The sequence below is a fragment of the Dendrobium catenatum genome, unplaced genomic scaffold (genome assembly GCF_001605985.2).
Source record: "Dendrobium catenatum unplaced genomic scaffold, ASM160598v2 original_scaffold_88210, whole genome shotgun sequence".
NCBI lineage: Eukaryota > Viridiplantae > Streptophyta > Magnoliopsida > Asparagales > Orchidaceae > Dendrobium > Dendrobium catenatum.
In genome coordinates, this window is record NW_021406651.1 from 260077 (window position 1) to 288026 (window position 27950).

Genomic DNA, 27950 nt, shown 5'->3' on the forward strand with positions numbered 1-27950 from the left:
GCTAAGGCATTCAAAGCATATTATGAATTTGATCCATTAAGGACATTGTAGCCATTTTTATAACATAATGGTTTAATTAATAATAAAAGTAATGTAGATATCCTACAATAGTTTCAATTGAATGTAGAGGTACAGGCGAAAATAGTACTAGATAAGGATGTCATACTAATGACTTATTAAATTTAACCATTACCTTTTCATAAAGATGAAGCGTTGTCAGAGCCAATTGTCATCAACTGTTCATATTGCAATCCATTAATTAAAACATTAAGTGTAACGAACACTCCATGCAAAGCGACAAACGTAGTCCCAGCAAGGCTTCAAATGTTCTCCCAAAGAGCAAATGCAGCCAATACAATAGACTCCACAAGAAATTTTTAAGGCTGAGCTCAAGACATCATGCTTTATATTTTACTAAATTAATCCATGTGCCTATTTAAGTCAGAACAAACGATACAAGAATAGCTTAAACACAACTAATGTATATATATATAACCTAATGAACTCCAGAGGCAGATAGTCAACCTAATGCAGTAATCGGACAAGAGAAGCGGACTCCCTGTACAAAATTAAGACAAAAGCGGTTCCCTAATGCATGTCGAATTACATTAACATAAAAATATGGCTTCACAATAAATGAAAGTTGCCAGCTTCATTGATTGTTGTATAGACCAATGTGAAGTGCAGCAGCATAATCACCAAATTGGATATCAGTAGGAGGAACCATTTCAAAAGCATAACAGATTGGTCTACATGCCTGCATGGGCCTTGCAATACAGGAATCTGAGAACCTACCAAAAGTTGCCTCGTCAAATGGAGCCGACTCGGTGAGGAAAAAGAAACAATCCCTGGCTAGCCTTTCAACCTGAAAATACATTAGGTAAGCTGCCGTGCAGATATCAAAGTAATTTATGAAACAAGGAAATTTGAACTAGATGCAATATTATTATGAAAAATAATCCTTGTTCTGTCTAAAATGGCATCATTGCCGTTGTTACCTTTGAACATGATTCTTGCTGAATAAATTATTTCTTAACTGTTAAATGTTATTTCTTAGCTGTTACATGTGAACTCTAATTTAAATGTGTAGTATGTAATATGGGCCCTCAAAATCCCATGAGCACTGAATTATTTAACCCTAACCTTCAAATTAGATGGTTGAAGTGAAATCCCAAAAATGCACGTCACATTCATACATCTCTAGGATATCTAGTTCATATCTAATTGATTTTAAAATCTCTCAGAGGATGTAGGAATTAACCTCTCCTATTAAATGAATCGAAAAAACTCAAAAAAAAAAAAAAAAAAAAAAAAAACTATTTTAGATCCTCCTCTTTCTCATGCATGATCATTTAAAATCTCTCAAAATTTCAACTGCATTATTACATGAATCATTGAGCTTTAGGACCGAATCCTAAATTCTTCTAGCCCAATTGTTGAATCCAAAATCAACAGTTGATCCTCAAGACATATGACCCAAATCCTAATCTCCTTCATTTGTTTAGCCTCAAATTAGGCAAATGAATATCCCCCTTTGAACACAAAAAAATTTAAAAAACCTCTTCCAATTTGCAACACCTAAGTTGCATATTGGTTCTCATTTTCTATAACTAAAAAATTATAGAAAATTCCCACCTACACTTAACTCATGTTTTAAGTTAAGTAGATCAAACCTACACAAGATCAATTTATTTGCTGAATTAAAATCAACAAATAAACTCACCCTAAGCATATGAATAATAAAAGATAGCAACTTTTATTGCTTTGGGAGTTCCTAGAGAGAGAAAGTTGCCGGAGTTCCTAGAGAGAGAAAGTTCGTTGTTTTTTCAAATTTCTCTGTTCCGCAATTTTGGTGGGTTGTTCGCCGATGACGGATGAAGCAGCGGCATTCGCCGCTGACCGTCGGATTCCTCCCGGCGATCTATCCTTGAACTTTGGCAAATCAGATGTCTCCAAAATAACTTTCAAAGCAAGGCCTTTAAAGATCAATGAGCCATTGCCAGAAGTTGTAAAGAAATCTCCCCAAGTTCCTGGAAAAGGCAAAGGAATTGTGATTGAAGCTTCAGAGAAGAATTATCATAAAAAAAGTGGTTCGTCGCTGATAGTAAATGACAGAGAAGCAACTTCTTCTTCGGGGATGAAACTATTTGTGAACAGGTTCAGCAATAATGTTGCTAAACCTCTATTTTTGGAGAATGGAGTATCATTTTCAAGTAAACTGATGGAGAACACTCTACATGCTCGTGACAATGTTGAGGAAGGAAACACCAAAGAAATAAATGATAAGAAGCAAGGTTTAAATGCTCAGAATTCATGGGCAAGGAAACCTAACATCAAATGCAATTTACCAACTGACGAATCTTTCCTGTCTGAAGACGGAAGAACAATCAGATTGAATGAATAAGTATGAAGATGAATTCTGAAAAACTACAGTTATCTGTAGTAGTGAAAGTATTTGGAGAAAATGCTCCAATCTATGTGATTGCTAGAGAGCTTCGACAATGGAGCATGTTTGGGAAGTTCCATATAACTTCTCTTGATCTTGGATGGATCCTTTGCTCCTTTGTTAATGAAGCTGTGGATAAAGTTTTAGGAGGGCCTTGGTATGTCAATGGACATATAGTGGGGATTGATAGGTGGTCTCCTCTTTTTTCCCCTTCATCATTGAAGGGATTAACATCACCAATTTGGGTAAGATTCCCACATCTCCCTTTAATCTGCTGGGATGAAGATAATGTGGCCAGGATTGCTTCAAAAATAGGACAGCCACTTTGGATTGACGGCAACATGTTTCAGTGGAGCAAAAGGGAGTATGCTAGAGTCTGTGTTTGCATGGCCCTAAATCAACAGTTTCCAACTGGCGTTTGGGTGGAAGGATCATGTGGACGTTTTTTTCAGAAGGCAGAGTATGAGAAAGTGTCCTCTTTTTGTTTGAAGTGCGGGAAGGTTGGTCACTTGGTAGACAATTGCAAAGATGGAATGGAAGGGAGACAGGAAGTTTATGCGAACAATCCAGAAGTGGAAAAGCATTCTCAACCCACTCAACTGGAGGAAGGAAATTCAGACAAGGTTTACGGGCCTTGAATTCTTGTCAAAAATATGAAAAGAAGAAAGAAGGTGTTACCTGTAATGGGTAATGTCAATCAGAAGATTGATAGATTCAAGAAAACAAAAGCGATGTTTGTTCAAACTTCAAAAATCTACTGAAAAATTATCTCTCCCATCTGAACAAGCTGTTGTAGATGTCCCAGTTCAAATTGTAGAGGCAGGAGTTGTAGAGGAGACGGAAGACATCCCAGTAAAAGCTGTAAATACAGAGGATGTAGCTGTAGAGGAGGATCTTAGAGAACACAATGTGAATACTGAAGCTCTTGAGATCTCAGGAGTCAATTCAGTGATTCAATATCCAGTTGTTGACATAAACAAGTTCGGAATTCTTAACCTCTGTTCAAATGAACCAGAGGAAATTCTTGGATCTGTGGCCACGGTAGAAGAGCTGGAGGAAGGTGAAATTAAAAGCATTAACATGAAAATTGGTGAAACAGAATCAGAAAGGTTGATGGCTGATTCTGTTAAAAGCAAAGGAAAGCTCTTTAAAGAGTTAAATTTGCTGGGCAAAGATAACATAATATCTCAAAGAAGGAAAAAGGAGAAGCAGTAAGAAAAATAAGAATGGGATCAATCCCATTCTTAAACCCAAATGACATCTCTAGCCTTTTGGAATTGCAGAGGGGCTAGAAAGGTAGAAGCCTTTCACTACTTAAGGGAGTTCGTGAAAGAATCTGACACATTCTTTGTTGGGTTAGTAGAAACGAAGGTAACATTTTTTGATAGATTTGCAATCAACAAATTGATTGGAAATAGCTGGGACTTCTTCTGCGTCCCAGCTGAAGGTCTTTCAGGGGGAGTTTTGATCTGTTGGAAGACTACCATTTGTTCATTCACAGTTCTACATGCTTCTTCTCAAGTTGCAGTTGGTTCGCTTAAAATTCATAACAAAGTAGAATGGCTTATAGCCACAATTTATGGAAGTAAAGATATCTACAAGAGGAGACATTTGTGAGAGATATTATAGAGTTATTCGAATGTGAATCTTCCGTTCATAATGGGAGGAGACTTCAACTTTATATTACCTCAAGAGGAGAAGAGAGGAGGTAAGAGGTTCGTTTTCTCTCAGGGACCTCAAGATATGCAAATGTTTATGAATAGTTGCGATTTCCATGACACTGGGATAGATGGTCCTAAGTATGCATGGTGTAATAACAAGAAGGGGGGAGCTCGCATCTTGGAAAGGCTGGACAGATGTCTCCTGAATTCGGCAGCATTGAAGGTTACTCAACGAGCAGTGGTTCGTCATCTAGGGAGGATTGCATCAGATCACTGCCCAATAGTTATAAAACTGTTTACTTCAGGATTCCGGAGATATAAAAATTGCAGTTTGAAGAAATCTGGACCTCTTTTCCAGCTTCTAGAATTATTGTAGATAAATCATGGTCGAAACCAGCTGGGGGGGATGACGTTCAAGTATTGAATCATAAATTCAGAAGAGTTCTTAAGGATTTATTCCGTTGGAGTAGAGCCAAGCATTCAAACCTTAATATCCTGAAGGAAAATTTGGAGGAGGAGATTATCAGGTTGCAAGAGGAAGAGGCTATTTCAGGAGGTTTATCAGATGAGAAGATTTGTTTGCTTAGAAGCAAGGTGAAGGAGTTAAATTCAACATTGGGAAGACTTAGCTCATGGTGGAGACAAAGAGCAATAATAAAGTGGTTTAAAGACAACGATTCTAACTCAGAATATTTTCACTTTGTTGCTTCTTTAAGACGTAACAACAATCACATTAAACAAATCAAAGATCCTAATGGAAGAATGACCGAGGAGCAAAGCAGAATGGAAGAAATCTTTTATGAGTATTTCAAAGAGAAGTGGAAAGTCAGGAGGTGTTCTCTAGTGAGATGGCCGAAGCTTGGAGGCGTTCTGGATGAAGACAAAAAACTGCTCAATTCTGATTTTGCTCAAGAAGAATTGGAAACTGTCATCAGCAAATTGGAAGGCAATATATCACCGGGAGTAGACAGTATCTCTTATTCCTTCATAAAGTTTTATTGGTCTATAATTAAGAACGAAGTTTGGAAGGCCATTTGCCAATTCATTAACTCAGGAGTTATGTGTGAGGAGTGGAGGGAGACATCTGTTGTTCTCATCCCTAAGATGAAGAATACTCTGATACCCTCCAACTATAGACCTACCAGTCTATGCAATTCCATTTACAAAATTGTAGCTAGAATGTTAGTGAACCGGCTTGTTCGTTTTATTCCCAAAATGTTTCAGAAAATTAAGTGGCATTCATTAAGGGAAGATCCATTTCAGAAAATATATTGCTCACACAAGAAATTATTAACAAATTCAGATTCTCTAAAGCAAAAAAGTGTATGATGGCCATCAAGGTGGACATGAGCAGGCATATGATAGTATGGGGTGAAAAACTTTGAGGCAGGTGTTAGAGCTATACGGTTTCCCAAGGACTTTCTTAAATCTACTCCTTCAATGTGTGGTGGACATTAAGTATTCCATTATTATTAATGGTTTCAATACCAAGTGGATTCGGGCAAAGTGTGGCTTTAGGCAGGGATGTCCTTTATCCCCCTGTCTCTTTATCATGTGCTCACAACTGTTGATTGAAGCGTTTAATCAGAAAGGAGCTAAGATCGGAGTCAAGGTTTCCCCATCAGCAGATAAAGTATCTCATCTGCAGTATGCCGACGATATTATAGTATTTTCTGAAGCAAACCGAAGAAATGCAAATAAAATTAAGAAGATTGTGGAGAAATACAGCAGCTGGACAGGGCAAAGAATAAATGTCCATAAATCCTCATTGTTTTGTGGAAATTCTGTGAGAAGAAGTCTAAAGCAATATCTAAACTCCTGGGTATCAAAACAGTGAAAGAGTTGACTCATCTTGGTGTTAGGATGGAATTGAGAAGGCTTAAAGCATCAGATTTCCAAAGTGTGCTGGAAAAAGCTTATGACAAGCTCAATATTTGGGGTAACAGATTCCTTACTTTGTTTGATAAGCTACAGCCTACAATTAATCAAATCTTCATTTTTAACAATTCCTATTTTCATCTCTACTCACTCTTTGGTTCCAATGGGAGTGCTGAGAGAACTAGACAAGTTGAGTAGAGATTTTCTTTGGATGAAACAAGACAAGAGCAAGGGTATCCATTATGTAGATTGGGTAACTCTTTGTAAGAAAAAAAAAGTTGGGAGGTCTAGGGGTTATATCAGCTTATGATAAAATTGGCCCTTAGAGAGCTAAATTCGCATGGAAACTGATTTCCAATCCTTCTACACTGTTGAGCAGAATTCTAATTGCAAAATACGGGACAGACCTCTGGAACACTGAAGCAAGAAATGGAGTATCACCTACTTGGAAGATCATTACAAATGGAGCTAAATATCTTCAGCAAATAGTGAGATGGAAGGTCTCGAATGGGAAGAGTATAAATACAACAAAGGATACTGGATCCTTGATAAATGTATTGACAAGTGGCCAACCTACGTTGCTGATCTACAAGCAGAACAACAAAGCTTGGAATTTTTTATTCAGGAAGGTGGTTGGAGTATACTGAAACTGCAACAGGCATTTGGAAAAGATTTGGTTGATCTAATTTGTGTTGTCCCGATCAATGCTGAAATTCAAAAAGATGAAATGGAAATTCTGTTCAAGAATTCTGGAAAGTCGTTGGCAGCCTTGATTTCAGAGCATTTTAGTAGATATGAAGAAGAGGATGGCAATTGGAGATGGATAAAGAAACTAAAACTTAGACCAAGGGTGGAAATCTTTTGGTGGAGATTGATGCACAAGGTAATCCCTTCAAATGAATTTCTGATGTATAGAAGACTAAGCAATCAAAATGGCTGTCCGAGAGGTTGCAGTGCAGTTGAGGACGCAGAACACATTGCTGTCCACTGTTTTTACTTGAGAAGTATTAAAGATAATAAACAAATGGGGCTACAGGATTCCCAATATATCCGATTTGAAGATTTGTTATAAGGAGTTGGAGGATTTGTCTAAATCAAATCCTTTGATGGGCAATTTGTACTGCTCAACAGTCTTCTTCTCTTGGAAAAGCAAAAACATGATAGTGCATGGAGATAAGGAGGATTGCCTTAAAGTAATAGCAGCTAACGCTATCAGTTTTGCTTCGTCTTCATTCAACCATGATCTTATTTCGGTCAACTGGGATTCTAATCAGCTAAGGCTATTTTCTTCCACTTGGAATCTCCGTCCAACCGAATGGATCAAATTAAATGTGGATGCATCTCTTCATAAGGATTATACTGTTGGAATTGAAGGAGTAATTAGAGATAGTAAAGGCAGATTTTTGTTTGCCTTTGGTTTCAAAAGTATACATTGGGACATCATGGATTTGAAGATGAAAGCTATCATTGCCTTGAGGGAGGTAGTCCAAGAATGCATGTATGAAGCAAAAGGAATCATTATTGAGGGGGACAATTATAATGTTATGAAGCACATCCAAGATGTCATCAAAGAGGGAAAAACTGAAGGTAAAAGTTATAATATTGATGATTTTTTTCTTAGAAATTTCAATCAAGTCATTATTCAATCCGTTAATAGGGAATGTAATAAGTTAGCTGATTGTTGTGCTAACTATACTTGTTTAGGTGATTTTGTTGGGCTAGTTTGGTTAACTGTAACATTCCTCCCCTTTTTCACAAAGTGTTGAAGGAGGAATGTGATAGATTTTATTCTTCTTAGGCCTTTCTTCTTGGATTAATAAAATTGCTTTTAAGCATTTCTTCAAAAAAAAAAGAAAAAAAAAAAGCATATGAATCATTTGAATTAAAAGCAAGTGAGAGAGAGTGCCGGAGTTTTAAAATTTGATTTTACCTCTTTTTTCACGGGTAGGCCGTTATGGCGGAGGATGACCCTGCCTCTGCACCTCCATCGTCTTTCAAGATTTTGAATGGAAGGTAAGCGTTATGTTGGATCCAGAGGTAGATTTCCTACTGGTGATGGAATTGAGTGTAAGAGCGTGCTCAAGCAAAGTTCATTAGTGATTAAAGAAGGTTTTCGTCCATCTGTTCTGCAAAATAATTCTATTGAAGGTTAAGGTAAGAAAATTTTATTTCTTCAAGATTCAAAAACTGAGAAGAATCACCATTCGTCTGCTATGAATATGGGCAAAACTAGATTACGTCCAGGATCTAATGATTTGGAAGGGCGTCTTCATCAGAGTTGAAATTGAAAGTTGATAGGTTTGTTAATCTTATTATTACTGAGGAAGTTCAATTAGAGAGTTCTCCTTTGGATGGAATTGAGAAAATTCTTGTTACTTGTAATTTGTCTCAGATGGTCGGATTAATTTCTTGAGAGAACTGGAAAATATTTCAAAATTGTCTTATGGAGACAGAGTATTCCTAAGGTTGATAATTCTAAAGCTGGAATTTATTAGCAGAAAGACAATTTTATTAATGCTTGGAAAAAAATTCCTCATATTAAAGTGGATCATATTGCTGTAGATGCTGAGATGTCGGAAGATGGTATTACTGTCAAACTAAATACTGATAAGGAAACTTCTAATGTCCAATTATTGAGAAATTTGATATGCCGGTTCAATGTGAACTGGCTCATTCGCTTTGGGTCGGCTCAGCTTGTGTATAGGAAACGGACTCCTACCGCTTCCTCTAATATGTTCCACCCAAAGGGGTTGGCCCCACTAGTCCAAGAAGATTAAAATTGAAAAGGAGTGGGCAGCTAGGACTTGGGAGGGAAATTAAATTAGGAAAACTATTGTATTAAATTGGAGGAGAGGATTAGGGGTGATTATGGTTTGATGGATTGGAATTAGGGTTTCTTGGCGACTTGGGCTCTAGACTCTCTTGTCTAGAGATTTGGGAGAGATGGCCTTCCTCTCGAATTGAGGTTCTCATGTATCTTTGTTTTAATCTTGTTTCCCTTTGTTTTCTATAAGAATTGCTATCGTTTGATTGTTCTTCCACGACGATTTCTTCGTTTTATCGTTGTTTTTTTACCGATTTTTGTTAGGTTTGCTTGCAAACTCAAGTAGATATGATAAGAATATTTGCGAACTCAAGTATTTCCTATCAAATTGGTATCAGAGCAAGTCTTGGGACCGGTGGAGGGCTGTTAGGGCTATTTTCGGCAAATTTAAGCGGTGATTTTTTGCCCGAAAAGTAAAAAATTGTTGTTTTTGGAGTCCCAAATCCAGATTTTGCGAATCTACAAACTCCAAATTGTGATGGCGGCCAAAAAGATGGATGCCTTGGAGGAAAGGCTTGAAAGGGAGATGAATCAAATCAAAACAATGGGGGAGGAAAGTATTTCCTCCATTGAAGGACAAGTCGCCGATCTCCAGGAAAAGATGAAAAAAATGTTGGAAATTCAAAATCAAACGGCGGCTTCCGTGGCAAAAGGGGTGGAAGGAAAAAGCACAAATTATGAAATTCGTAGGGAGGAAGATGAGGTGGAAATCATGGAAGGAGAAAATAGAAGACTCCATCTGGAGCCTATCAAGAGGGAAGAAAGAGGAGGTAATTATGGGGAATGCCAGGAGGGATACTATGGCCACCGAGGTGCTAATTTTGAAGAAAGAATGGGGGGTTTTTGAAGGGGGGTTTGGGCTATGGCTGGGCAAGGGAAGACCGGGAAACGTGGGGAGGGCCTAGCACTTGGGAGAGGGAAAACTATGGGAGAATAAGGGGGAACTGTGGCGACCATAAAGGTTAGGAAGTTGAAGAAGCCCATATTTGAAGGAGAAGATGAGTAAGGGTGAATTTATAAGGTGGAGCGATACTTCGCCGTCAATGGGCTGACGGAGGAGAAGCTGACAACGATAGGCTTGTACTTGGAAGGAAAGACTCTGTCTTGGTATCAGTGGAGAGACAAGAGAAGAACTATCAGGAACTGGAGAAAGTTCAAGGACTGCATAATAGAACGTTTCCAAACCGACCGAGGAGATTTCTATGAGCAGTTCTTTGCTCTGATATAAGAGGGATTAGTAGCTGACTACCGGGAGCTATTTGAGCACCTAGCTAGCAGGGTGAAACGTTTATTAGATATAGTATTGGAGGGGAATTTCATGAAGGGGTTGAAGGCGGAGATCCGAGCAGCAATGAAGTTTATGATGCCCGTTGACTTGGGGTAGGTCATGAAGTTGACCAAACTGGTGGAAAATCAGAAAAATCAAAAGAGGGGAGCCAGGAGTAGCAACACAGGAGGCACTTATAAGATGACGAGCACCCATCTAGCACCTAAAGGTCCTGCAAAAGGAGGGAGTCGGGAGGCCACCAAGGAGAAGTTAAGAGGAGGAAGTGGGGGAAATTTCAAGCAGCTTACAGAAAAAGAGATGCAGGAGAAGAGGGCTAAGGGGTTTTGTTTCAGGTGCGATAAAAAGTATATGCCTGGGCATCAGTGCAAGGACCAAACTCTTCAGGTTCTCACCGTCTGTGATGACGAGGAAACTGAGGGAAATGAAGAGGAGACAGAGGAGGAGATAGAGGAGAAGCTGCATTTGGATCTGGTCGAGGTTTCTCTAAACTCAGTGGTAGGATTCACTACAAATCATACCATGAAAGTGAAGGGGAGAGAGAGGATAGGGAGGTTGATGTAGACAAAGGGGAGGGTCAACTCAAGTCTAAAATAAATTGATTTTTGGCTTCCCTTGAGTCTACAAGATCAATAAATTTTGAACTGGAATTTAGCTCATTTATGAGCTGATTTTTAGTTCATTTATTGAACTAAGGGTTAGCTCATTATTAGCTAAGTTTTATTTCATAGTTATCTTTTTATTAAATGTAATTTTTATAGTTTTTATGTTTTAATTTATGTTAGTCTCTTGGGATTCCAAAATGATATTTGGAATCCCAAGAAAATGTGTTTTCTCATGCCATGGCTCCTTGGCTTCCACGGGTGGCTGTTTTCAGGCAAGGCTCCTTGGTTCTCACAGTGGCTGTTGGTTTTCCGAGCTTGTGGGGTTTTCCCGTGGCTTTGGCTCCTCGGTTCTGTGCAGCTTCTTTGGTTCCCGTTGTTGCTCCTTCGGTTCTTGGGCTTGGGCTATTTTCCGTGAATGCATGGGGGGGATTTCCGTGCTTGTGTCGCTTGGATTCGTGTGTGAATTCAATGCCGTGTCATTTTGTATTCCCTTCTCATACCTATATATATGAGATGTTTAAGAGTTGTAATGTTATGTTATGTGATTGATTTTTGGAAATGTAAACCTGCGGGTTTCGTTGGAAAAGCTTGCGAGCTTTGTCCACTCCTCATCCCCTCTGGAAATCTTGCGAACTCTTTCCACCCTTCTTCTCAGCTTCTAACCTCTTTCGTCTCTCCGCAAGTGACCACCCCACCTGTATCCCTCTTCTCAAAGTAAGCAAGTTTAGGGTGTCTTATTTGAGTCAAGTTTGTAAGTGTCAAAGTTTAAATAGTTTTTTTTATATAAAATGATATTATTTGTGTCTTTATTTTTATTTGTTGTGTATCTTTTATTACCTAGTAGAGTTTGTCTATTATTAAGCAAAAAATAGGGTCCCCCTATTTTGTGCTTACATCATTTGGTATCAGAGCAAGTTAGGAAGTCCTAGGTTTGTGAGTCAGTTTGTCAAGTCAATTATTATTTTGTGAGTCTTGTTGTGAGTCTTGTGAGTCATGTTGTCATTTGAGTCTTGGTAGTCAAATCTAAAGTTAACTCATCGGGAGAAGAGTTTGTAAGAAGGGGAGTCTGAGGTAGACAGGGGGGGGGGGTCAACTCAAGCCCAAAATAAATTGATTTTTGGCTTCCCTCGAGTCTACAAGCTCAATAAATTTTGAGCTGGAATTTAGCTCATTTAGGAGCTGATTTTTAGTTCATTTATTAATCTAAGGGTTAGCTCATTATTAGCTAAGTTTTAGTTCATAGTTATCTGTTTATTAAATGTATTTTTTATAGTTTTTATGTTTTAATTTATGTTAGTCTCTTGGGATTCCAAAATGGCTTTTGGAATCCCAAGAAAATGTGTTTTCTCATGCCATGGCTCCTTGGCTTCCACGGGTGGCTGTTTTCAGGCAAGGCTCCTTGGTTCTCACAGTGGCTGTTGGTTTTCCGAGCTTGTGGGGTTTTCCCGTGGCTTTGGCTCCTCGGTTCTGTGCAGCTTCTTTGGTTCCCGTTGTTGCTCCTTCGGTTCTTGGGCTTGGGCTATTTTCCGTGAATGCATGGGGGGGATTTCCGTGCTTGTGTCGCTTGGATTCGTGTGCGAATTCAATGCCGTGTCATTTTGTATTCCCTTCTCATACCTATATATATGAGATGTTTAAGAGTTGTAATGTTATGTTATGTGATTGATTTTTGGAAATGTAAACCTGCGGGTTTCGTTGGAAAAGCTTGCGAGCTTTGTCCACTCCTCATCCCCTCTGGAAATCTTGCGAGCTCTTTCTACCCTTCTTCTCGGCTTCTAACCTCTTTCGTCTCTCCACAAGTGACCACCCCACCTGTATCCCTCTTCTCAAAGTAAGCAAGTTTAGGGTGTCTTGTTTGAATCAAGTTTGTAAGTGTTCAAGTTGTAGTAGTTTTTTTATATAAAATGATATTAATTGTCTTTATTTGTGCTTATTGTATCTCTTCTATTACCTAGTAGAGTTTGTCTACTGTTAAGCAAAAAATAGGGTCCCCCCTATTTTTTCTTTACGTCAGAGGTGGTGGTGCTGATTGATAGTGAGGCTACCCACAATTTTATTTTCAGTCAGGTCGTCAACCAAATGGAATGAGATTTGTGGATACCGGTTGTTACAGGGTGATTATGGGTACGGGGAAGGTGGAGAAAGATTAGGAAATTTGCAGAGTGCTACAGACTATCTAGGGGATTCAGGAAGGGGAATTTTTCTTCCACTAGATCTCAGGAGTACGGATGTCATCCTGAGGATGAAATGGTTGAAGACTTTGGGAGACACCAAAGTGAATTGGGGAGCACTCACGATGGAGTTGATGGTAGATGGATGGAAGGTGTTGATTAAGGGAGATGCAGGGTTATCCAAATTCATGGTTTCTCTTAAAACTATGGTGAGGGATATACAGTTGGCAGGCGGAGAATATCTGGTGGAGCTACACAGTTTGGAGGGAGCTATATTGGAAGAGGGAGAGGACATACCCCTCTCCATATAGTTGTTGATTTAGCAGTTCCAAGAGGTGTTTCAGCCACCTCAGGGATATGCCACCGCAAAGGGAGCATGATTATGCTATTTGATGTAGGCAAGCTTTGGGCTGCTTGCTGCCTCTTGGTTTGGGCCTTGGCTACTCTTTGATTGAGCTTTGGCTGCACTTGTTTTGAGCTAAAGATTTGGGATCTTCATGGTTCTAGCTCATAAATATTTGAGATGATGTTTAGCTCATTATTTGGAGTAATTATTGCCTCTTCCCCTTCTTGTCTTCTTGGTTTCTACTTGTGTTATCCCGTAAAACCTGTTGGCTACTGGGTGGGCTTTTCGGTTTCTCACCCTGGCTGCTTTCCCGTGGCCTCTCCTTTCCGTTTTTTGTGTTGGCTCTTCAGGTCCCTCCCTGGCTGTGTTTCCCGTGGCTTTCCTTCCTGTTTCCTGTGAAGATTTTGGGTGCTGTTTTGGAATGAATGAAGGGATGTTTGGGTGCTGTTTTGGTGTGATTTATGGACATAATTCTAAATTGACTTTTGGCCTTCTATATTCATGATTTAATGGGATTAATTAGTTGTGTGGTGGCTGTTTGACTCCCCATTTTTTACCTATATATAGAGATGTTTATGGCCGTTTTAGGAGAGCTTATGATGTGTTTTTTGGAACTAAACCTGAGAGTTTTCTAGGATAGCTTGTGAGTTATGCCTTTTCTCTCCTTCTTCTTATAGGAAAGCTTGCGAGCTTGTCCTCCATCTCGGCTTCTTATCTCTTTCTTCTCTCCACAAGCATCGACACCACCTGTATCTTTCTTCTCAAGGAAATGTAAGTTTAGGTGTTTGATTTTATGTAAGCGTCATTGTTATGTTTTTATGTTATAAATAGTTGTAATTTGTCTAATTTATCTATTTTGGGGCAATTTATGTAATTTCTATTTCCTAGGCAGGTTTTGTTATTGCTTGCAAAAATTTGGGGCTCTTATCAAATTTTTTCTTGCATGAATTTGATATCAGAGCAAAGTTAGTATATTCTAAGTTTTGGTGTCAAGTTAGTTGTTATGTATGTGAGTGTCATGTGAGTTTTGTTATTGAGACTTTTTTTTTTTGAGTCATAGTCCATGCAATCAGCCTTCGGAAGCCTCAGGACAAGATTCAAAGCAAACTCAAGCTTCATCAGGAGATGAACAATTTCAACCAGAGGAGAATTGATGTAGACAAGCTTTGGGCTGCTTGCTGCTTCTTGGTTTAAGCCTTGGTTGCTCTCGGGTTGGGCTTTGACTGCACTAGTTTTGAGCTAAAAATCTGGGATCTTCTTGGTTCTAGCTCATAAATGTTTGAGCTGATCTTTAGATCATTATTTGGAGGAGTAACTATTGCCTATTCACTTCTTGTGTCTCATTGATTTCTCCTTGTGCTATCCCGTGAAACCTGCTGGCTGCTGGGTGGGCTTTTTGGATTCTCACCCTGGCTGCTTTCCCATGGCCTCTCCTTTCCGTTTTTTGTGTTGGATCTTCGGGTCCCTCCCTGGTTGTGTTTCCCGTGGCTTTCCTTCCGGTTTCCTGTGCAGATTTTGGGTGCTGTTTTGGCATGAATGCATGGAGGTTTGGGTGCTGTTTTGCTGTGATTTCTGGACATAATTCTGGATTGACTTTTGGCCATCTAAATTCATGATTTAATGGGATTAATTAGTGGTGTGGTGGCTATTTAGCTCCTCTTTCTTTACCTATATATAGAGATGTTTATGGCCGTTTTAAGAGAGCTTATGATGTGATTTTTGGAACTAAACCTGAGAGTTCTCTAGGATAGCTTGTGAGCTATGTCTTTTCTCTCATTCTTCTTATAGGAAAGCTTGTGCTCCTTCATCTTGGCTTCTTATCTATTTCTTCTCTCCACAAGTATCGACACCACCTGTATCTTTCTTCTCAAGGAAATGCAAGTTTAGGTGTTTGATTTTATGTAAGCGTCATTGTTATGTTTTTATGTTATAAAAAGTTGTAATTTGTCTATTTTGAGGCAATTTATGTATTTTTTTTTTCCTAGGAAGGCTTTGTTATTACTTGCAAAAATTTAGGGCTCTTCCAAAATTTTTGCTTGTATCAGTATTGAGGGAGGTCACCCATCAGTGTACGGCTTTATCGCTATCCTTAGTTCCAGAAAGATGAAATTGAAAAGTTGATTAGAGAGATGTTGGATGCATAAATCATCATATCGAACATCTACCCCTTCTCTAGTCCAGTTCTATTGGTGAAAAAGAAGGATGGCAGTTGGCGGTTTTGTGTGGACTACATAGCACCCAACAAGAAAACTGTACCTAACGAGTTTCCTATACCAGTCATTGACGAGCTGTTAGATGAATTGAGTGGAACAGTGATCTTCAGCAAGATAGACTTAAAATCAGGATACCATTAGATCTGGATGAAGGAGGATGTACCCAAGACGGCCTTTAGAACTCATGAGGGACAATATGAGTTCCTGGTGATGCTTTTTAGCCTCACCAATGTTCCCGCTACTTTCCAGGCACTTATGAATAAGGTTTTCAAACCTTATGTCAGATGATTTGTATTGATATTCTTTGATGACATCCTAGTTTATAGCAGGACAAAGGAGGAGCACTGGAGCATTTGAAAGGGTGTTAGAGGTGCTGCAAGACAAACCAGATAAGGGCCAACTTGAAGAAGTGCTGCTTCGCACAAGTCAGTGTAGAGTACTTAGGCCATGTTATATCAAAAGAAGGGGTGGCAGCATATCAGTTCAAAATTGAGGTGATGCTAAAGTGGGTAGTGCCGAAAAATCTGAAGGAGGTGAGGGGATTTTTAGGACTACAGAAGGTTTGTAAAGGGATATAGAACCATAGCATGGCCACTCACTGAGCAATTGAAAAAGGTCGGCTTCCTATGGGGGGAGGCGGCCACATCAGTATTTCAAAGCTTCAAGAAGGCGATGACTATGGAACCGGTCCTACCTTTGCTAGATTTCACTCAGATCTTCATTGTTGAGACAAATGCGTCCGAATACATGATGGGTTTAGGGCTTATGCAGAATCGTAGGCCCATTACCTATTTCAGGCAGATGTTGACTGCTAGAGCCAGGTTGAAGTCCATCTATGAGAGAGAATTAATGGCCATCATTTTGACCATCAAGAAGTGGCGGCCCTACCTACTTGGGAGGCATTTCATTATTAGGGCAGATCAGCGGAGCTTGAAAAACATGCTGGAATAGTACATGGTGACAGAGCATAAGAGGTGACTGTCCAAGTTGCTAGGGTAATTTTTTGAGATTCAGTATAGGCCAGGGGTGGAGAACAAGGCGGAAGATGCCTTGTCCAGATGTATGGGGGAGCTGCAGACAGTGGCACTATCAGTTCCTTTTGATGCTTGAATAGGAGGTCATCAGAGAAGAAAGTGCTAGAGATAAGGGTATGAGAAAAATCAGGTCAGATTTACTGAAGGAAAAGGGTAGCCATGTGGGGTACTTAGTGGAGGGGGACAGACTACTATATCATGGGAGGTTTGTGATGCCCCGGACCTCGATTCACATCCCAAACTTACTCTAGGAGTTTCATGGAAGCACTATTGGGGGCCATTCAGGCATGCAAAAGACATATACTGGAGGCTAGCTTCGAAGCTGTACTAGAAGGGGATGCATAAAGATGTAGAGGAGATGGTAGCCAGGTGTTATATCTGTCAAAGGAACAAATACCTGGCTATGTCACCAGGAGGACTACTATAGTCGTTGACTCTACCGGGATGAGCAAGGGAGGAGATATCCATGGAATTCATATATGGGTTGCCCCGTTTAGAAGGTTTCACGGTGATTTTAGTGGTGGTGGAGAGGCTGAGCAAGTATGCACATTTCATTACCCTCCGACACCCCTATACAGCAGTGACAGTGGCTTCAGCCTTTAATAGAGAGGTAGTCAGATTACATGGAGTACCCGAGGCAACAGTATCAGATAGAGATAAGGTGTTCCTCAACCATTTTTGGAGAGAATTGGTCAGGTTATAGGGGACAATTCTTAAGAGGAGTACAACATACCACCCACATATGGATGGCTAAATGGAAGTTAACAACAAGAGCTTGGAGACTTGACATTTTTTGTATTGGAGACACCCATGCTTTAGGCTAAGTGGCTATCATGGGCTGAGTACTGGTACAACACCTCTTTTAATTCTGTTTCTCACATGACCCCATTTAAGGTGTTGTATGAAAGGGATCCTCCCCACTTGGTGCACTTTGGGAGTAGCAGTACGCCAGTTTCCTTAGTCGAGTACTTGGAGGAGAGGGATAGAGTGTTAGAAGAGCTGAAGAAATATCTGTTGAGAGCTCAACATATTATGAAGAAACGAGCTTATGGGCATAGGAAGGACATCCAGTTTGAAGAGGGGGAGAGGGTGTTCTTGAAGCTCCGACCATATAGACAGAAGGAAGTCGCCAACAGGAGGAATATGAAGCTGGCTTCAAGGTACATTGGGCCATATGAAGTGTTAGAGAAGATCGGAGCAGTAGCATATCGGCCGAAATTACCACCAACGGCGACTATACATCCGATTTTTCATGTATTATAGTTGAGAAAGGCCATTTGTGACTATACAGCCAACCCCGAGTTACTGGCGACACTTACTAAGGATTTACAGGTGGTTCTAAAACCCTTAGAACTGATGGCGGTTCGCCTGAAAGAAGATGGAACTAAGGATGTGATGATCAAGTGGAAGAACCTTCCTAACTACGAGGCCACTTGGGAGCCGTACGAGAGGGTGAAACATCAGTTTCTTGATTTTCATCTTGAGAACAAGGTGATTCTTTGGGAGGGTGGTATTGATATGCCGGTTCAGTGTGAACCGGCCGAGCCAGCCCAAAGGGGCCAACTCAGCTTGTCTACAGGAGGCAGACTCCTTTCGCCTCCTCTAATGTGTTCCGCCCAATGGGGTGGGCCCCATTAGTCCAAGAAAATTCAAATTGAAAAGGAGTGGGCGGCTAGGGCTTGGAAGGGAAATTAAATAAGGAAAACTTTTGTATTAAAGGTGAGGAGAGGATTAGGGATAATTATGTTTTGATTGATTGGAATTAAGGTTTCCTGGCGACTTGGGCTCTAAACTCTCTTGTCAAGAAATTTGGGAGGGACGATCCTCCTCTCGAATTGAGGATCTCTTATATCTTTGCTTTGTTCTTGTTTCCCTTTGTTTTCTATAAGAATTACTATTGTTAGATTGTTCTTCCATGATGATTTGTTTGTTTTCTCACTGTATTTACCGACTATTGTTAGGTTTTCTTGCGAGCTCAAGTAGATCCGATAGGATTACTTGCGAGCTCGAGTATTTCTTATCAAAATTCTCTAATAATGAAGGTGTTAGGGAAAAACATTCCATTCCCTATGTGTAGTATTGAATTGAGACGTCAATGGGGTCAATTTAATGAGTTCCATCTAACCTCGTTGGGTTTAGATTGAACATTGTGTTCATTCCAATCTTCTGAAGCTATGGAAGAAGTTTTAAGTGGTAAGCCTTGGTATGTTGGAGGCCATATAATAGGAATGGATAAATGGACACCATGTTTCTCACCCTTATCTATGAAAGGATTATCATCACCAGTTTGGATTTGGTTGCCTCATATAACTATACAATGTTGGGATGAATTAAATATTACTATAATTGCTTCAAAAGTTGGAGATCCTATGTTTTTGGATGGGAATATATTTAAATGGGGAAGAGGGGAATTTGCAAGAGTTTGTGTGCGCATAAACTTGGATTCTAGGCTAACTGGAGGAATATGCGTTGAAGGTTTAAGTGGAAGATTTTTTTCAAAATTATCTCCTCTTTTTTTTTTCCAATGTGGGAAGATTGGGCATAAGCAGAATTTGTGTCCTGAAAGTATGAATAATGTTGAAAATGAAGTTCCAACTGATTTGGTAGGCTAAATTATTAATGATTCTGATGAAGGGATTCCTAAGAAATTGTTCAACAATGCAGTTAATAAACAAAAAGATGAACTTGAGTATGATCCTTGGATTCATGTGAAGTTTAGAAAAAAAAAAGGGGAAAACTAATTGGAATTGAAAATTCCCATAAGATTGTTAAAAACAAAGCTCAATTCAATTTAGAATATCATGGTGCTGAAATGAAGAATGATGTCACAACAAGTTTAACAGTTAAGGAGAAATGTATGGATTCTACCCAGGATTCTGTTATTTGAATGATAATCATTCAGATTTTCGTAAACAAGACAATGTCACAAAGGTTAGTGAGGAATTGATTAATGGCTCCAAGATGGTTGAAGGCCAATGTTTATCTATTCCTATGGAAGGTTCCAGCAAATTTATTGATCCAATTCAAGTTGGACAAACTACAGATGTCCTTTCATAAATGTTTTGTGCTGGGAATGGGAAAGAACGGCTGATGAATTCTGATTCTGAAGTTTTAGTATCATCGGTAGCTTTGTTAAACGCCAATAAATTCAACCCATTATCAGATTGTATCGAGGATCCTGCTTCTGAGGCTGCTGCTGAACCGAATTCTGATTTGAATATTATTGAAGGGATGTTGTCAAAGAAAATAGAGGTTGTTGTGGGTAATTGGGCTGATCTTTATTGCAATCAAAATTTGAAATTGGAGACAAATAAAAAGTCATTAAGTTTAGTGGATGGAAACGAGGGTGGAAGTTCACTTATTTTGAAACAAAAATAACTTAAATCCTTAGAGCCTATAGAAGATATCCCTAGGAAAAGGAGAGCGGATGTGGGTGTGAGTCGGGGTTGTGGGGAATTATCCCCTTTGGTATCTTGATGTCTTCATTTGTATTTTGGAATTGTAGAGGATCCAAAAAAAGTGAGGCTTCGCTGTATCTTAGAGAGATTGTTAGAGATAACAATGTTTTCTTTATTGGGTTAGTTTAAACCAAGTTATCCAAGATTGATAGGAGGGAGGTTAATAGGATTATAGGTGATGATTGGGATTTTTTCACCATCCTGCTGAAGGTATTTCGAGTGGTATTCCTGTTTTATGGAAAAGGGACAAGGTGATGTTTGATGTATTAGATGATTCTTCTCAAGTTGTTTTTTGTGTTATCCAAATTCCTAATAAGGGTAGATGGAATGTTGCTACTGTTTATGGGAACAAGGATTTGCATGTAAGGAGAGGATTATGGGAAAGTCCTGAAAGGCTTTCTTGTAGTTACATTCCATCCATTGTGGGAGGGAATTTTAATTGTATTCTTTCTAAAGAGGATAAAAGAGGAGGAAAGATATTCATCTTTTCTCAAGGCCCTTAGGAAATGAAATCATTTATGGCTAAAAATGATTTTTATGATGTAGATGTCATTGAACCAAGATTTACATGGTGCAATAATAAGGAAGGATCTTCAAGAATTTGGAAAAGGTTGGATAGGTGTTTACTTAATTCAGCAGCCTTACAGTGTGTCCCATTGCTATGATTAGGCATCATGCAAGAGTTGCATCTAATCATAGTTGAATAGTTTTCATGATGGGTAAGATTCCTCGTCCAAAACTTAAGTTCATCAGATGAAGATATTTGGAAGTCCTATCCAGCTACTTATAATAATGTGCTTACATCATGGAGGAAATCAGATTTTGGTAACAAAGCTGAAATACTACAAAGGAAATTGAAAAGATCATTGAAAGCACTTTATTATTGGAACAAGAATAAACTAAAGGACTTGTGTGCTCTCAAAGATGATTTAAAGAAGGATATTATGGATATGCAAATGGAGGAAAGCTCAAATGGTGGACTTAATCTAGAAAATTTGAACCTGCTTCGACTTGAAATCCATGAGTTAAATGTTACTTAGGCTCGTTTATCTACATTGTGGAGTCAAAGAGCAAAGGTAAGGTTGATGGAGGAAGGGTATTCAAACTCTAAAGTTTTTCATGATTATATTTCGACAAAGAGGAATGAGAATTGGATAAAGCAAAAAGATGAAAATAATTCTTTGGTGGAAGAGCAAGAGGAAATTGAATTGTTTTTCTTTAATTTTTTTTTTTTAAATGGCAAGAAACAAGATGTAACGTGACAGATTGGCCTGAAGTCTATAATTGACAGAAAATTGAAGTGGTTGATTTAGGAATGCTGAATGCAGATTTTTCTAGAGAAGAATTTACTGAAGCTGTGCATCAATTGGGTAATAACAAGTCACCTGGACTTGATGGAATAACAACTTCATTCTTTAAATTCTTTTGGGAAATTGCAAAAGAGGATACATGGAAATATATTGATTTTTTTTTTTTTAACTAGCAAAATGCATGCGGATTGGAAGGATACTCTAATTGTACTAAATCCCAAGATGAAAAATCCAGTGTATCCTTCACATTTCAAATCTATAAGTCTTTGTCAAACCATTTACAAGGTGGCCGCTAGAATGATTATGAATAGATTGAAATGGTGTCTTCCTAAGATTATAACTGAATATCAAGTAGCTTTTATTCCTAGCAGATCAATTTCAGACCACTGTCTATTAGCTCAAGAGATTTTTAATAAGTTTAGATTTTCTAATGCGAAGAAAGGTTTAATGGCTATTAAAATTGATATGGGGTAAGCTTATGATAGCATGGGTTGGACGGTTTTAGTGAAGACTTTGAGATGGTTTGGATTTTCTCCAAACTTTTCGAATCTTATTATGGAATGTGTGAAAAATGTTAGATTTTCCATTCTTATCAATGGAAGGAATTCTAAATGGATTAAAGTTAACAGTGAATTTAGACAAGGGTGTCTTTTGTCACCTTATCTATTCGTCATGTGCTCTTAATGACTATCCAATGCTATCCATCAAAGAGGTGCGCAATTGGGTATAAAAACTGCTCTACAAGCTGAAAAAATCTAAACTTATTAAAGATAGGAGGAGGATCATATCCAGGGGAAGAGGGATTCAGCTAAAGGAGATGCAAGCAGGTGGAGTTTGGCTGGGACAAGAGGTAGGGATTTCTCTCTCTCTCTCTCTCTATCTCTCTCTCTATCTCTCTCTCTGGACCGAAGGTTTGAGAAATAATCGAAATGTTGAGAGGGTTTCGATTGAAGGAGATGAAGGCATCGGCTTCGTGTGGTGCTTGATGGGAAATTGGTTTTAGCGTGGAGAAGATCGTGAACTTGCGCAAAAGGAGATGTTGGAAGTTCTAGATATGCTTGGGGTTGAGGCTTTACAGGATTTGGCTAAAGTCTCGGCAGTGGAAGAAAAGGTCACATCTTCCAGAGCTCACTTCCCCGTTGTTTTATAGGCAAGAGCGACAGATGGTTTCCCTACAGAAATCGCGGAGAAGAGATGGATTCGAAGCCGTTTGCAGGTTAGCAGGATTTACGGGTTCGGCGGGATTTCAGGGATCAGACGAAGCAGATGCTTCTATCTTCCTTTTATGATTTTTTTTTTTAATTTCAGTAGGTGTCAACAAAAAAGTTCAAAGAACCCCTCTTGATTTGCAATTCAAATCAACATATCATTCTCTTAAGTTTGCTTTACCCATTTTTAGCAAACTAAGCTTCCATCATTGAATACAAAATTCAATGATAACTTCTATGGTTTGAAACCTCAAAGTTGCAAACTATCTCCCTCACCTCTAGAGCCAAAATCAATTGGTCTAGCCATCATACATAAGACCCAAAATATTAGTTCTTCTGATTTTCTTAGCTCAAATTATACAAATGAATCCCTCTCTTTGAATAAAAAAAATTCATGGAGATATCTCTTGATTTGTAGCCCGAAAAATACAAATCTTCCCTCACTTCTTTGGGCTCCAAAGGCCTTAGAAGATTTCTAACCTTAACCCAAAAGCTATAGGTCCCCTCTCTTTTCCTCCAACCTCTTAAGTTGTAGATAATTTCCCTCTCCTTAGCTTAGGCTTAAATGAATTCATATGTGGTGGTTGATATCCTCTCTAGAGTTTTGGTAAATTTCAATGATGAATTTGGATGATGAAATATATATGTCAAAACATTGTGAAGCCCCCATGGATCCCCAAAGGTCACTGTTATGAGTCTAACAATGTTCATAATTAACCAAATTCATGATTGACATTTTAGAAATCTTGAAGCACTAAAACGATAACTATCATTTACAAAACAATTAGCATATAGACCACATTTAATAAATCAAATAATGTGTGTAGTAGAGGTTGTTGCAAGGGTCATTACCATTAAAAGATTTGCAAAGTATCCAAACATCCTCATTTAATTTTTCAAGTGTTCATGAAATGAATGTGGAGTGTCCTATGGACCCTTAAAGGCCAGTAAGTTATGCCGCATCATACCTTAAAATTACTTATGCTCATTTAGGTAACTTTCAAAATTAGATAGCCAAAACTGTTGCAATCCGAAAGCCTACCATATATTTTGATAATTACAAATATTATTGAATGTTTTAATTACTTATTCTTGCATCACATTTTGTAACTTTGTTTTTTTTTTTGTACTACTAACCTTTTAGGTACAACGTACAGAGTCCGTATTTTTCATTTTTCCTGAATCTATTTTTGTATTAGGTGTATGTTGGCTTAGCTTAGCAACCATACACACACATAATGGGGTAAAAATTGAATATTTTAATTTTTATGTTAATCGTACAATATGATTAAGACAGTACTGTACGATCTCTTTAAACAAAAATTAATTAAAATATTTAATACAGTGAGAATAATTAAAACTGGCATATAACTAATCATACTATATGATCTACATATCGTATTAGACGATCAGGTATATTAATAAACCCAACCGTCAAATCTTGATCACTTAAAATAGGCAAATTTGAAATTTGAAATTTAAATTGATCGTACCATATCAAAAGTTTCATAGAGTACGATAATTAATTATACTTGCCTAATTTAAGTCCAGTAATTAAGGAATTGAATCATATCTGAATTAATTATATATCGTAATGTATGATGGAAATATCGCATAGTTCAATCCACCCGAGAGCTCATACAGTTTGATCCACCCGAGAGCTCATACAGTTTGATCCACCCGAGAGCTCTCTAGGCAAACTTTCAATTGTCAAGTATGATCTGATGTTCAATTTTAACTAATCATACTGGACGATGTCTAATTATACAAGACGATCTTTGACGACATTGAATTAATCGTACTGTACGATCCAAGAATTGTATTGTGCAATCAGAGCCAATTTAATTGAAATTTAGGGTTTTGAGAGTCCACTTTATAAATTTGTTTGTGCCTTAATAGAACAAAACTTTTTGGCATACAGAAAATCTTCCTTCTATGAAAGAGCTTGGAGAGTCCACAAAGAAAAAAGAGAGAGAGGAGGTGAGGTTGAGAGAGAAAGAAGAGCCTTGACGGCATCAAGGGAGTGTAAGGGTGTTCACACGGTTGCTCTGTCTGGCCTACACAATGGGTTCTCTGATTTTGTTTGTGGAACTCTTGGAGGAGAGCTCTTGAAGGGAGAATCTTCGGAGCAAAAGCCTGGCTAGCCAAGGAGGCTAGGAGCAGCATCTCGGCCGAGCGTGGAAGCAAATGGAGGCAGCAGCATCTCTGCTGGGCTTGAGGGTGAAAGGAGTTTTTGCATCTCTGTCGGGCATTGGAAATGAATATTTTTTCCTAGATTTGTCCACTTGTTTTGGTTGGGGTAGTCTGGACTTGAATGGTGTATCATCTGATATATGGGCTGGTAATGGTGAAGCTCATAATGTAAAGAAATCTTTGGTTTTAAAAGATAATAAAAGATCTCCTTCTTGTGTTGATAATGGTGTAAGTTCTGTAAGCAGTAAACATAAGCTTTCTAAAGAGCTTAAATCATTAGACCCTATTCAAGAAATTCCTAGGAAGAGAAAGGCTGGAAAGATGATAATTAAACTTAACAGTTCTTCAGCAGGTTCCTTATGTTATGGTGAGGCTTCTTACTGGCGTAGCATCGGTTCATTCTCCTATTATTTCAAGCTTAATGATACGTCAAGACCTCTTCATAAGTTTATTAGATTTAAAGATGTTTGGAAATATTATCCAACAGCTTAGAATATTGTTCTTAAAGCTTGGAGGAAAGCTAATTTTGATAATGAAGAGGAACTTTTGCAAAGGAAGATGAAAAGAGTATTTGAAATTATGTATTATTGGAATAAAAACAAGTTGAAGGATCTGTCAGCATTGAAAGAAAAATTGAAGTGGGGGATTTTGGAGATGCAATTGAAGGAAAGCTCGAAAGGGGGATTGGATCAGAAGGACCTGCAGGTTTTAAGAAGTAAAATATGGGAATTGAATGTTACCTTGGCCTGGTTAGCAACTTGGTGGAATCAGAGAGCGAAAGCAAGTTGGATTGAAGAGAGAGATACAAATTCTAATTTCTTTCATGCATATGTTTCAGCTAGAAGAATAGGGAAGTTGATAAATCAGATTATGGAAATGATGATATTGTGGAAGATCAAGACAGGAAAGAAGCTGTGTTTTTTAAATTTTTTAGTCAGAAATGGAAAGCTGTAAGCTTTCGGAGTGACCTGAAGTATTTAATCATCAGAGAATTGAAGAATCTGATTTGGAGTTGTTGAATGCAGGGTTTACAAAAGAAGAGTTGGTGGAAGCTGTTAAGAGTTTGGGAAATAACAGGTCACTAGGGTTGGATGGTATCACCTCATTCATAAAGTTCTTTTGGAGCATTGTTAAAAAAGATTTGTGGAGAGCTATGAATTGTTTTTACAAAAGGCAAAAGGCATCCTGAATAAAAGAATACTTTGACTGTATTAATTCCAAAAATGAAGAATCCGGTGGGGCCTTCCCAATTTAGACCTATTAGCCTTTGTCAATCCATTTATAAAGTGGTGGCTAGAATGATTATGAACCGATTGAAATGGTGCTTGCCGAAGACAAGCATTGAAGATCAAGTTACTTTTGTTCACGAAAGATCAATGTCTTATCATTGTCTCTTGGCACAAGAAATCTTTAATAAGCTTAGGTTTTCTAATTCAAAGAAGGGATTTATGTCAGTTAAAATTGATATGGAATAGGCCTATGATAGTATGGGTTGGCCATAGCTAAGGCTTAAAATTGGTTTGGGTTTCCTTCTAAATTCTCAAACCTCATCTTGGAGTGTGTTCAGAATGTAAGATTTTCCATTCTTCTAAATGGTAAAAATTTAGATTGTATTGAAGCTAGAAGTGGGTTTAGACAATGGTGCCCTTTGTCCCCTTGTATATAATGTGCTCTCAATTATTATCTAATTCCACTATTAAAGAGGCTCTAATTTGAGAATTAAGCTAGCTCCAAAATCTGAAAATATCTCACACCTGCTATAAGATGATGATGTATTATTATTTTTGGTTGCATCCACCAAAGCTGCTTGTATTATGAAGAGAATCATGTCTGAATTCTGTGACTGGATAGGCCAGAAGGTGAACAAGATGAAGTCTCAAATTTTATTTGGGAAATCTATGAATGGAAGGAGAAAGAAGAAGATTGCTAAGAAGTTGGGGTTTAAAATTGTTAAACAAATGCAATATTTGGGAGTGAAAATGGCCATAAGAAGGTTAGTAAGTTCTGATTTCCAAAACATCTTAGATCATGCATTGGAGAGGTTAAATGCTTGGGGCAATAGGTGCCTTTCTTTGGCCGGTAGGACTCTTTTTATTAAAAGTACTTTTTTTTCACTTCCTATTTTTTTGTCTACTCATTCGTTGGTTCCTAAAGGATTACAATATGAGTTGTAGAGACTTTTTATGGCATAAAGATAAAGGAAGGAAAGGTTTGCATTATGTGACTTGGGAAGAGCTTTGCAAACCCAAAATACTTAAAGAGGATTGGGTATTCATTCTTTGGTGAACAAAGTTGGGCCATTGAGATCTAGAATTACGTGAAGATTTCGACAGAATCATCTATCTTTATGTAAATGAATTATAATCTCTAACTATGGGAGTGATGTTTGGAGTGCGATTATTAAAAGGGGTGATTCAGCATCGTGGCAAATTTTGGTGGATGTAGAAAAGCACTTAAAGAATATTATTAGATGGAGATTGGCAATGGGGAAAAAGTGAGCATTTTGAATGATGCTTGGATCTTTGATAAGTCTCTCATTAAGTGGCCAACATTTGCTAACTGTTCTAAATTAGGAGTATCGGTTCATCATTTCATTATAGAGGATGGCAGCTGGAATTATTCTGAGCAACAAAAATATTTTGATGAGGATTTTGTTCCCGTTATCATGCAAGTTCCCTTATTTCCTGATAAGGGGGAAGATTGCATTGAGTTAATTAATCAACATTCAGGAAGAACAATCACATCCTTAGCATCTGAAGCGTCGATGGAGTATGGAGATCAACAGATCTATCCCGAGATGGTGAACTGGATCAGAAAATTCAAACTCATTCCTAAGATTGAAATGTTTTGGTGGAGATTATGTAAGGATGCTCTTCCTACTAATTCTTTTCTTAATTATAGGAATCTTTTACAATCGAATTGTTATGCTAGAGGGCATAATGAGGTGGGGTGGAGAACCAATTGCATATTTCTCTTCAGTGCAAATTTTTAATTGAGATTCTTAACAAGCTACGTGAATGGGGTTTGTAAGTTCCTATCTTCAAATCCATTATGTAATGTTTATATGAGCTGAAAAGGATTTCTTGTTTTAATTTGAACATAGTCAAATTATACTGTACAGCTATTTATTATTCATGGAAGAGCAGGAATCAAATAAAGCTTGGATTGGCTACATCTTCAATAAATGTTATTGCAGCAAATGTTTTAACATCCTTTATGCAGGCATCTAAATATCTGATGCTAGAAGACTGGGATATGATGCTAATCTCCTATTGGAGTCCGCTGATGTTTGTCATCTCCCACCCCTAGATTGGATCA

The 27950-nt window shown here is 38.3% G+C and overlaps 1 protein-coding gene across 8 annotated transcripts in view; it reads right to left on the reverse strand.

Annotated features, from left to right (window-relative positions):
• Window positions 1-374: 374 nt before the first annotated feature.
• Window positions 375-27950, reverse strand: part of LOC110110088 (zinc finger CCCH domain-containing protein 4) — a gene marked incomplete at its 5' end in the record, with an annotated part of 128511 nt that continues 100935 nt past the window's right edge. For 2 of the 8 annotated variants that reach the window (XR_003699595.1, XR_002304658.2), the window contains 2 exon segments: window positions 730-865; window positions 7916-8034. Coding sequence is in view for 1 of the 8 variants with exons in the window: in XM_020841396.1 (XP_020697055.1) it covers window positions 653-865 (213 nt within the window). 8 annotated transcript variants of the gene reach the window in all.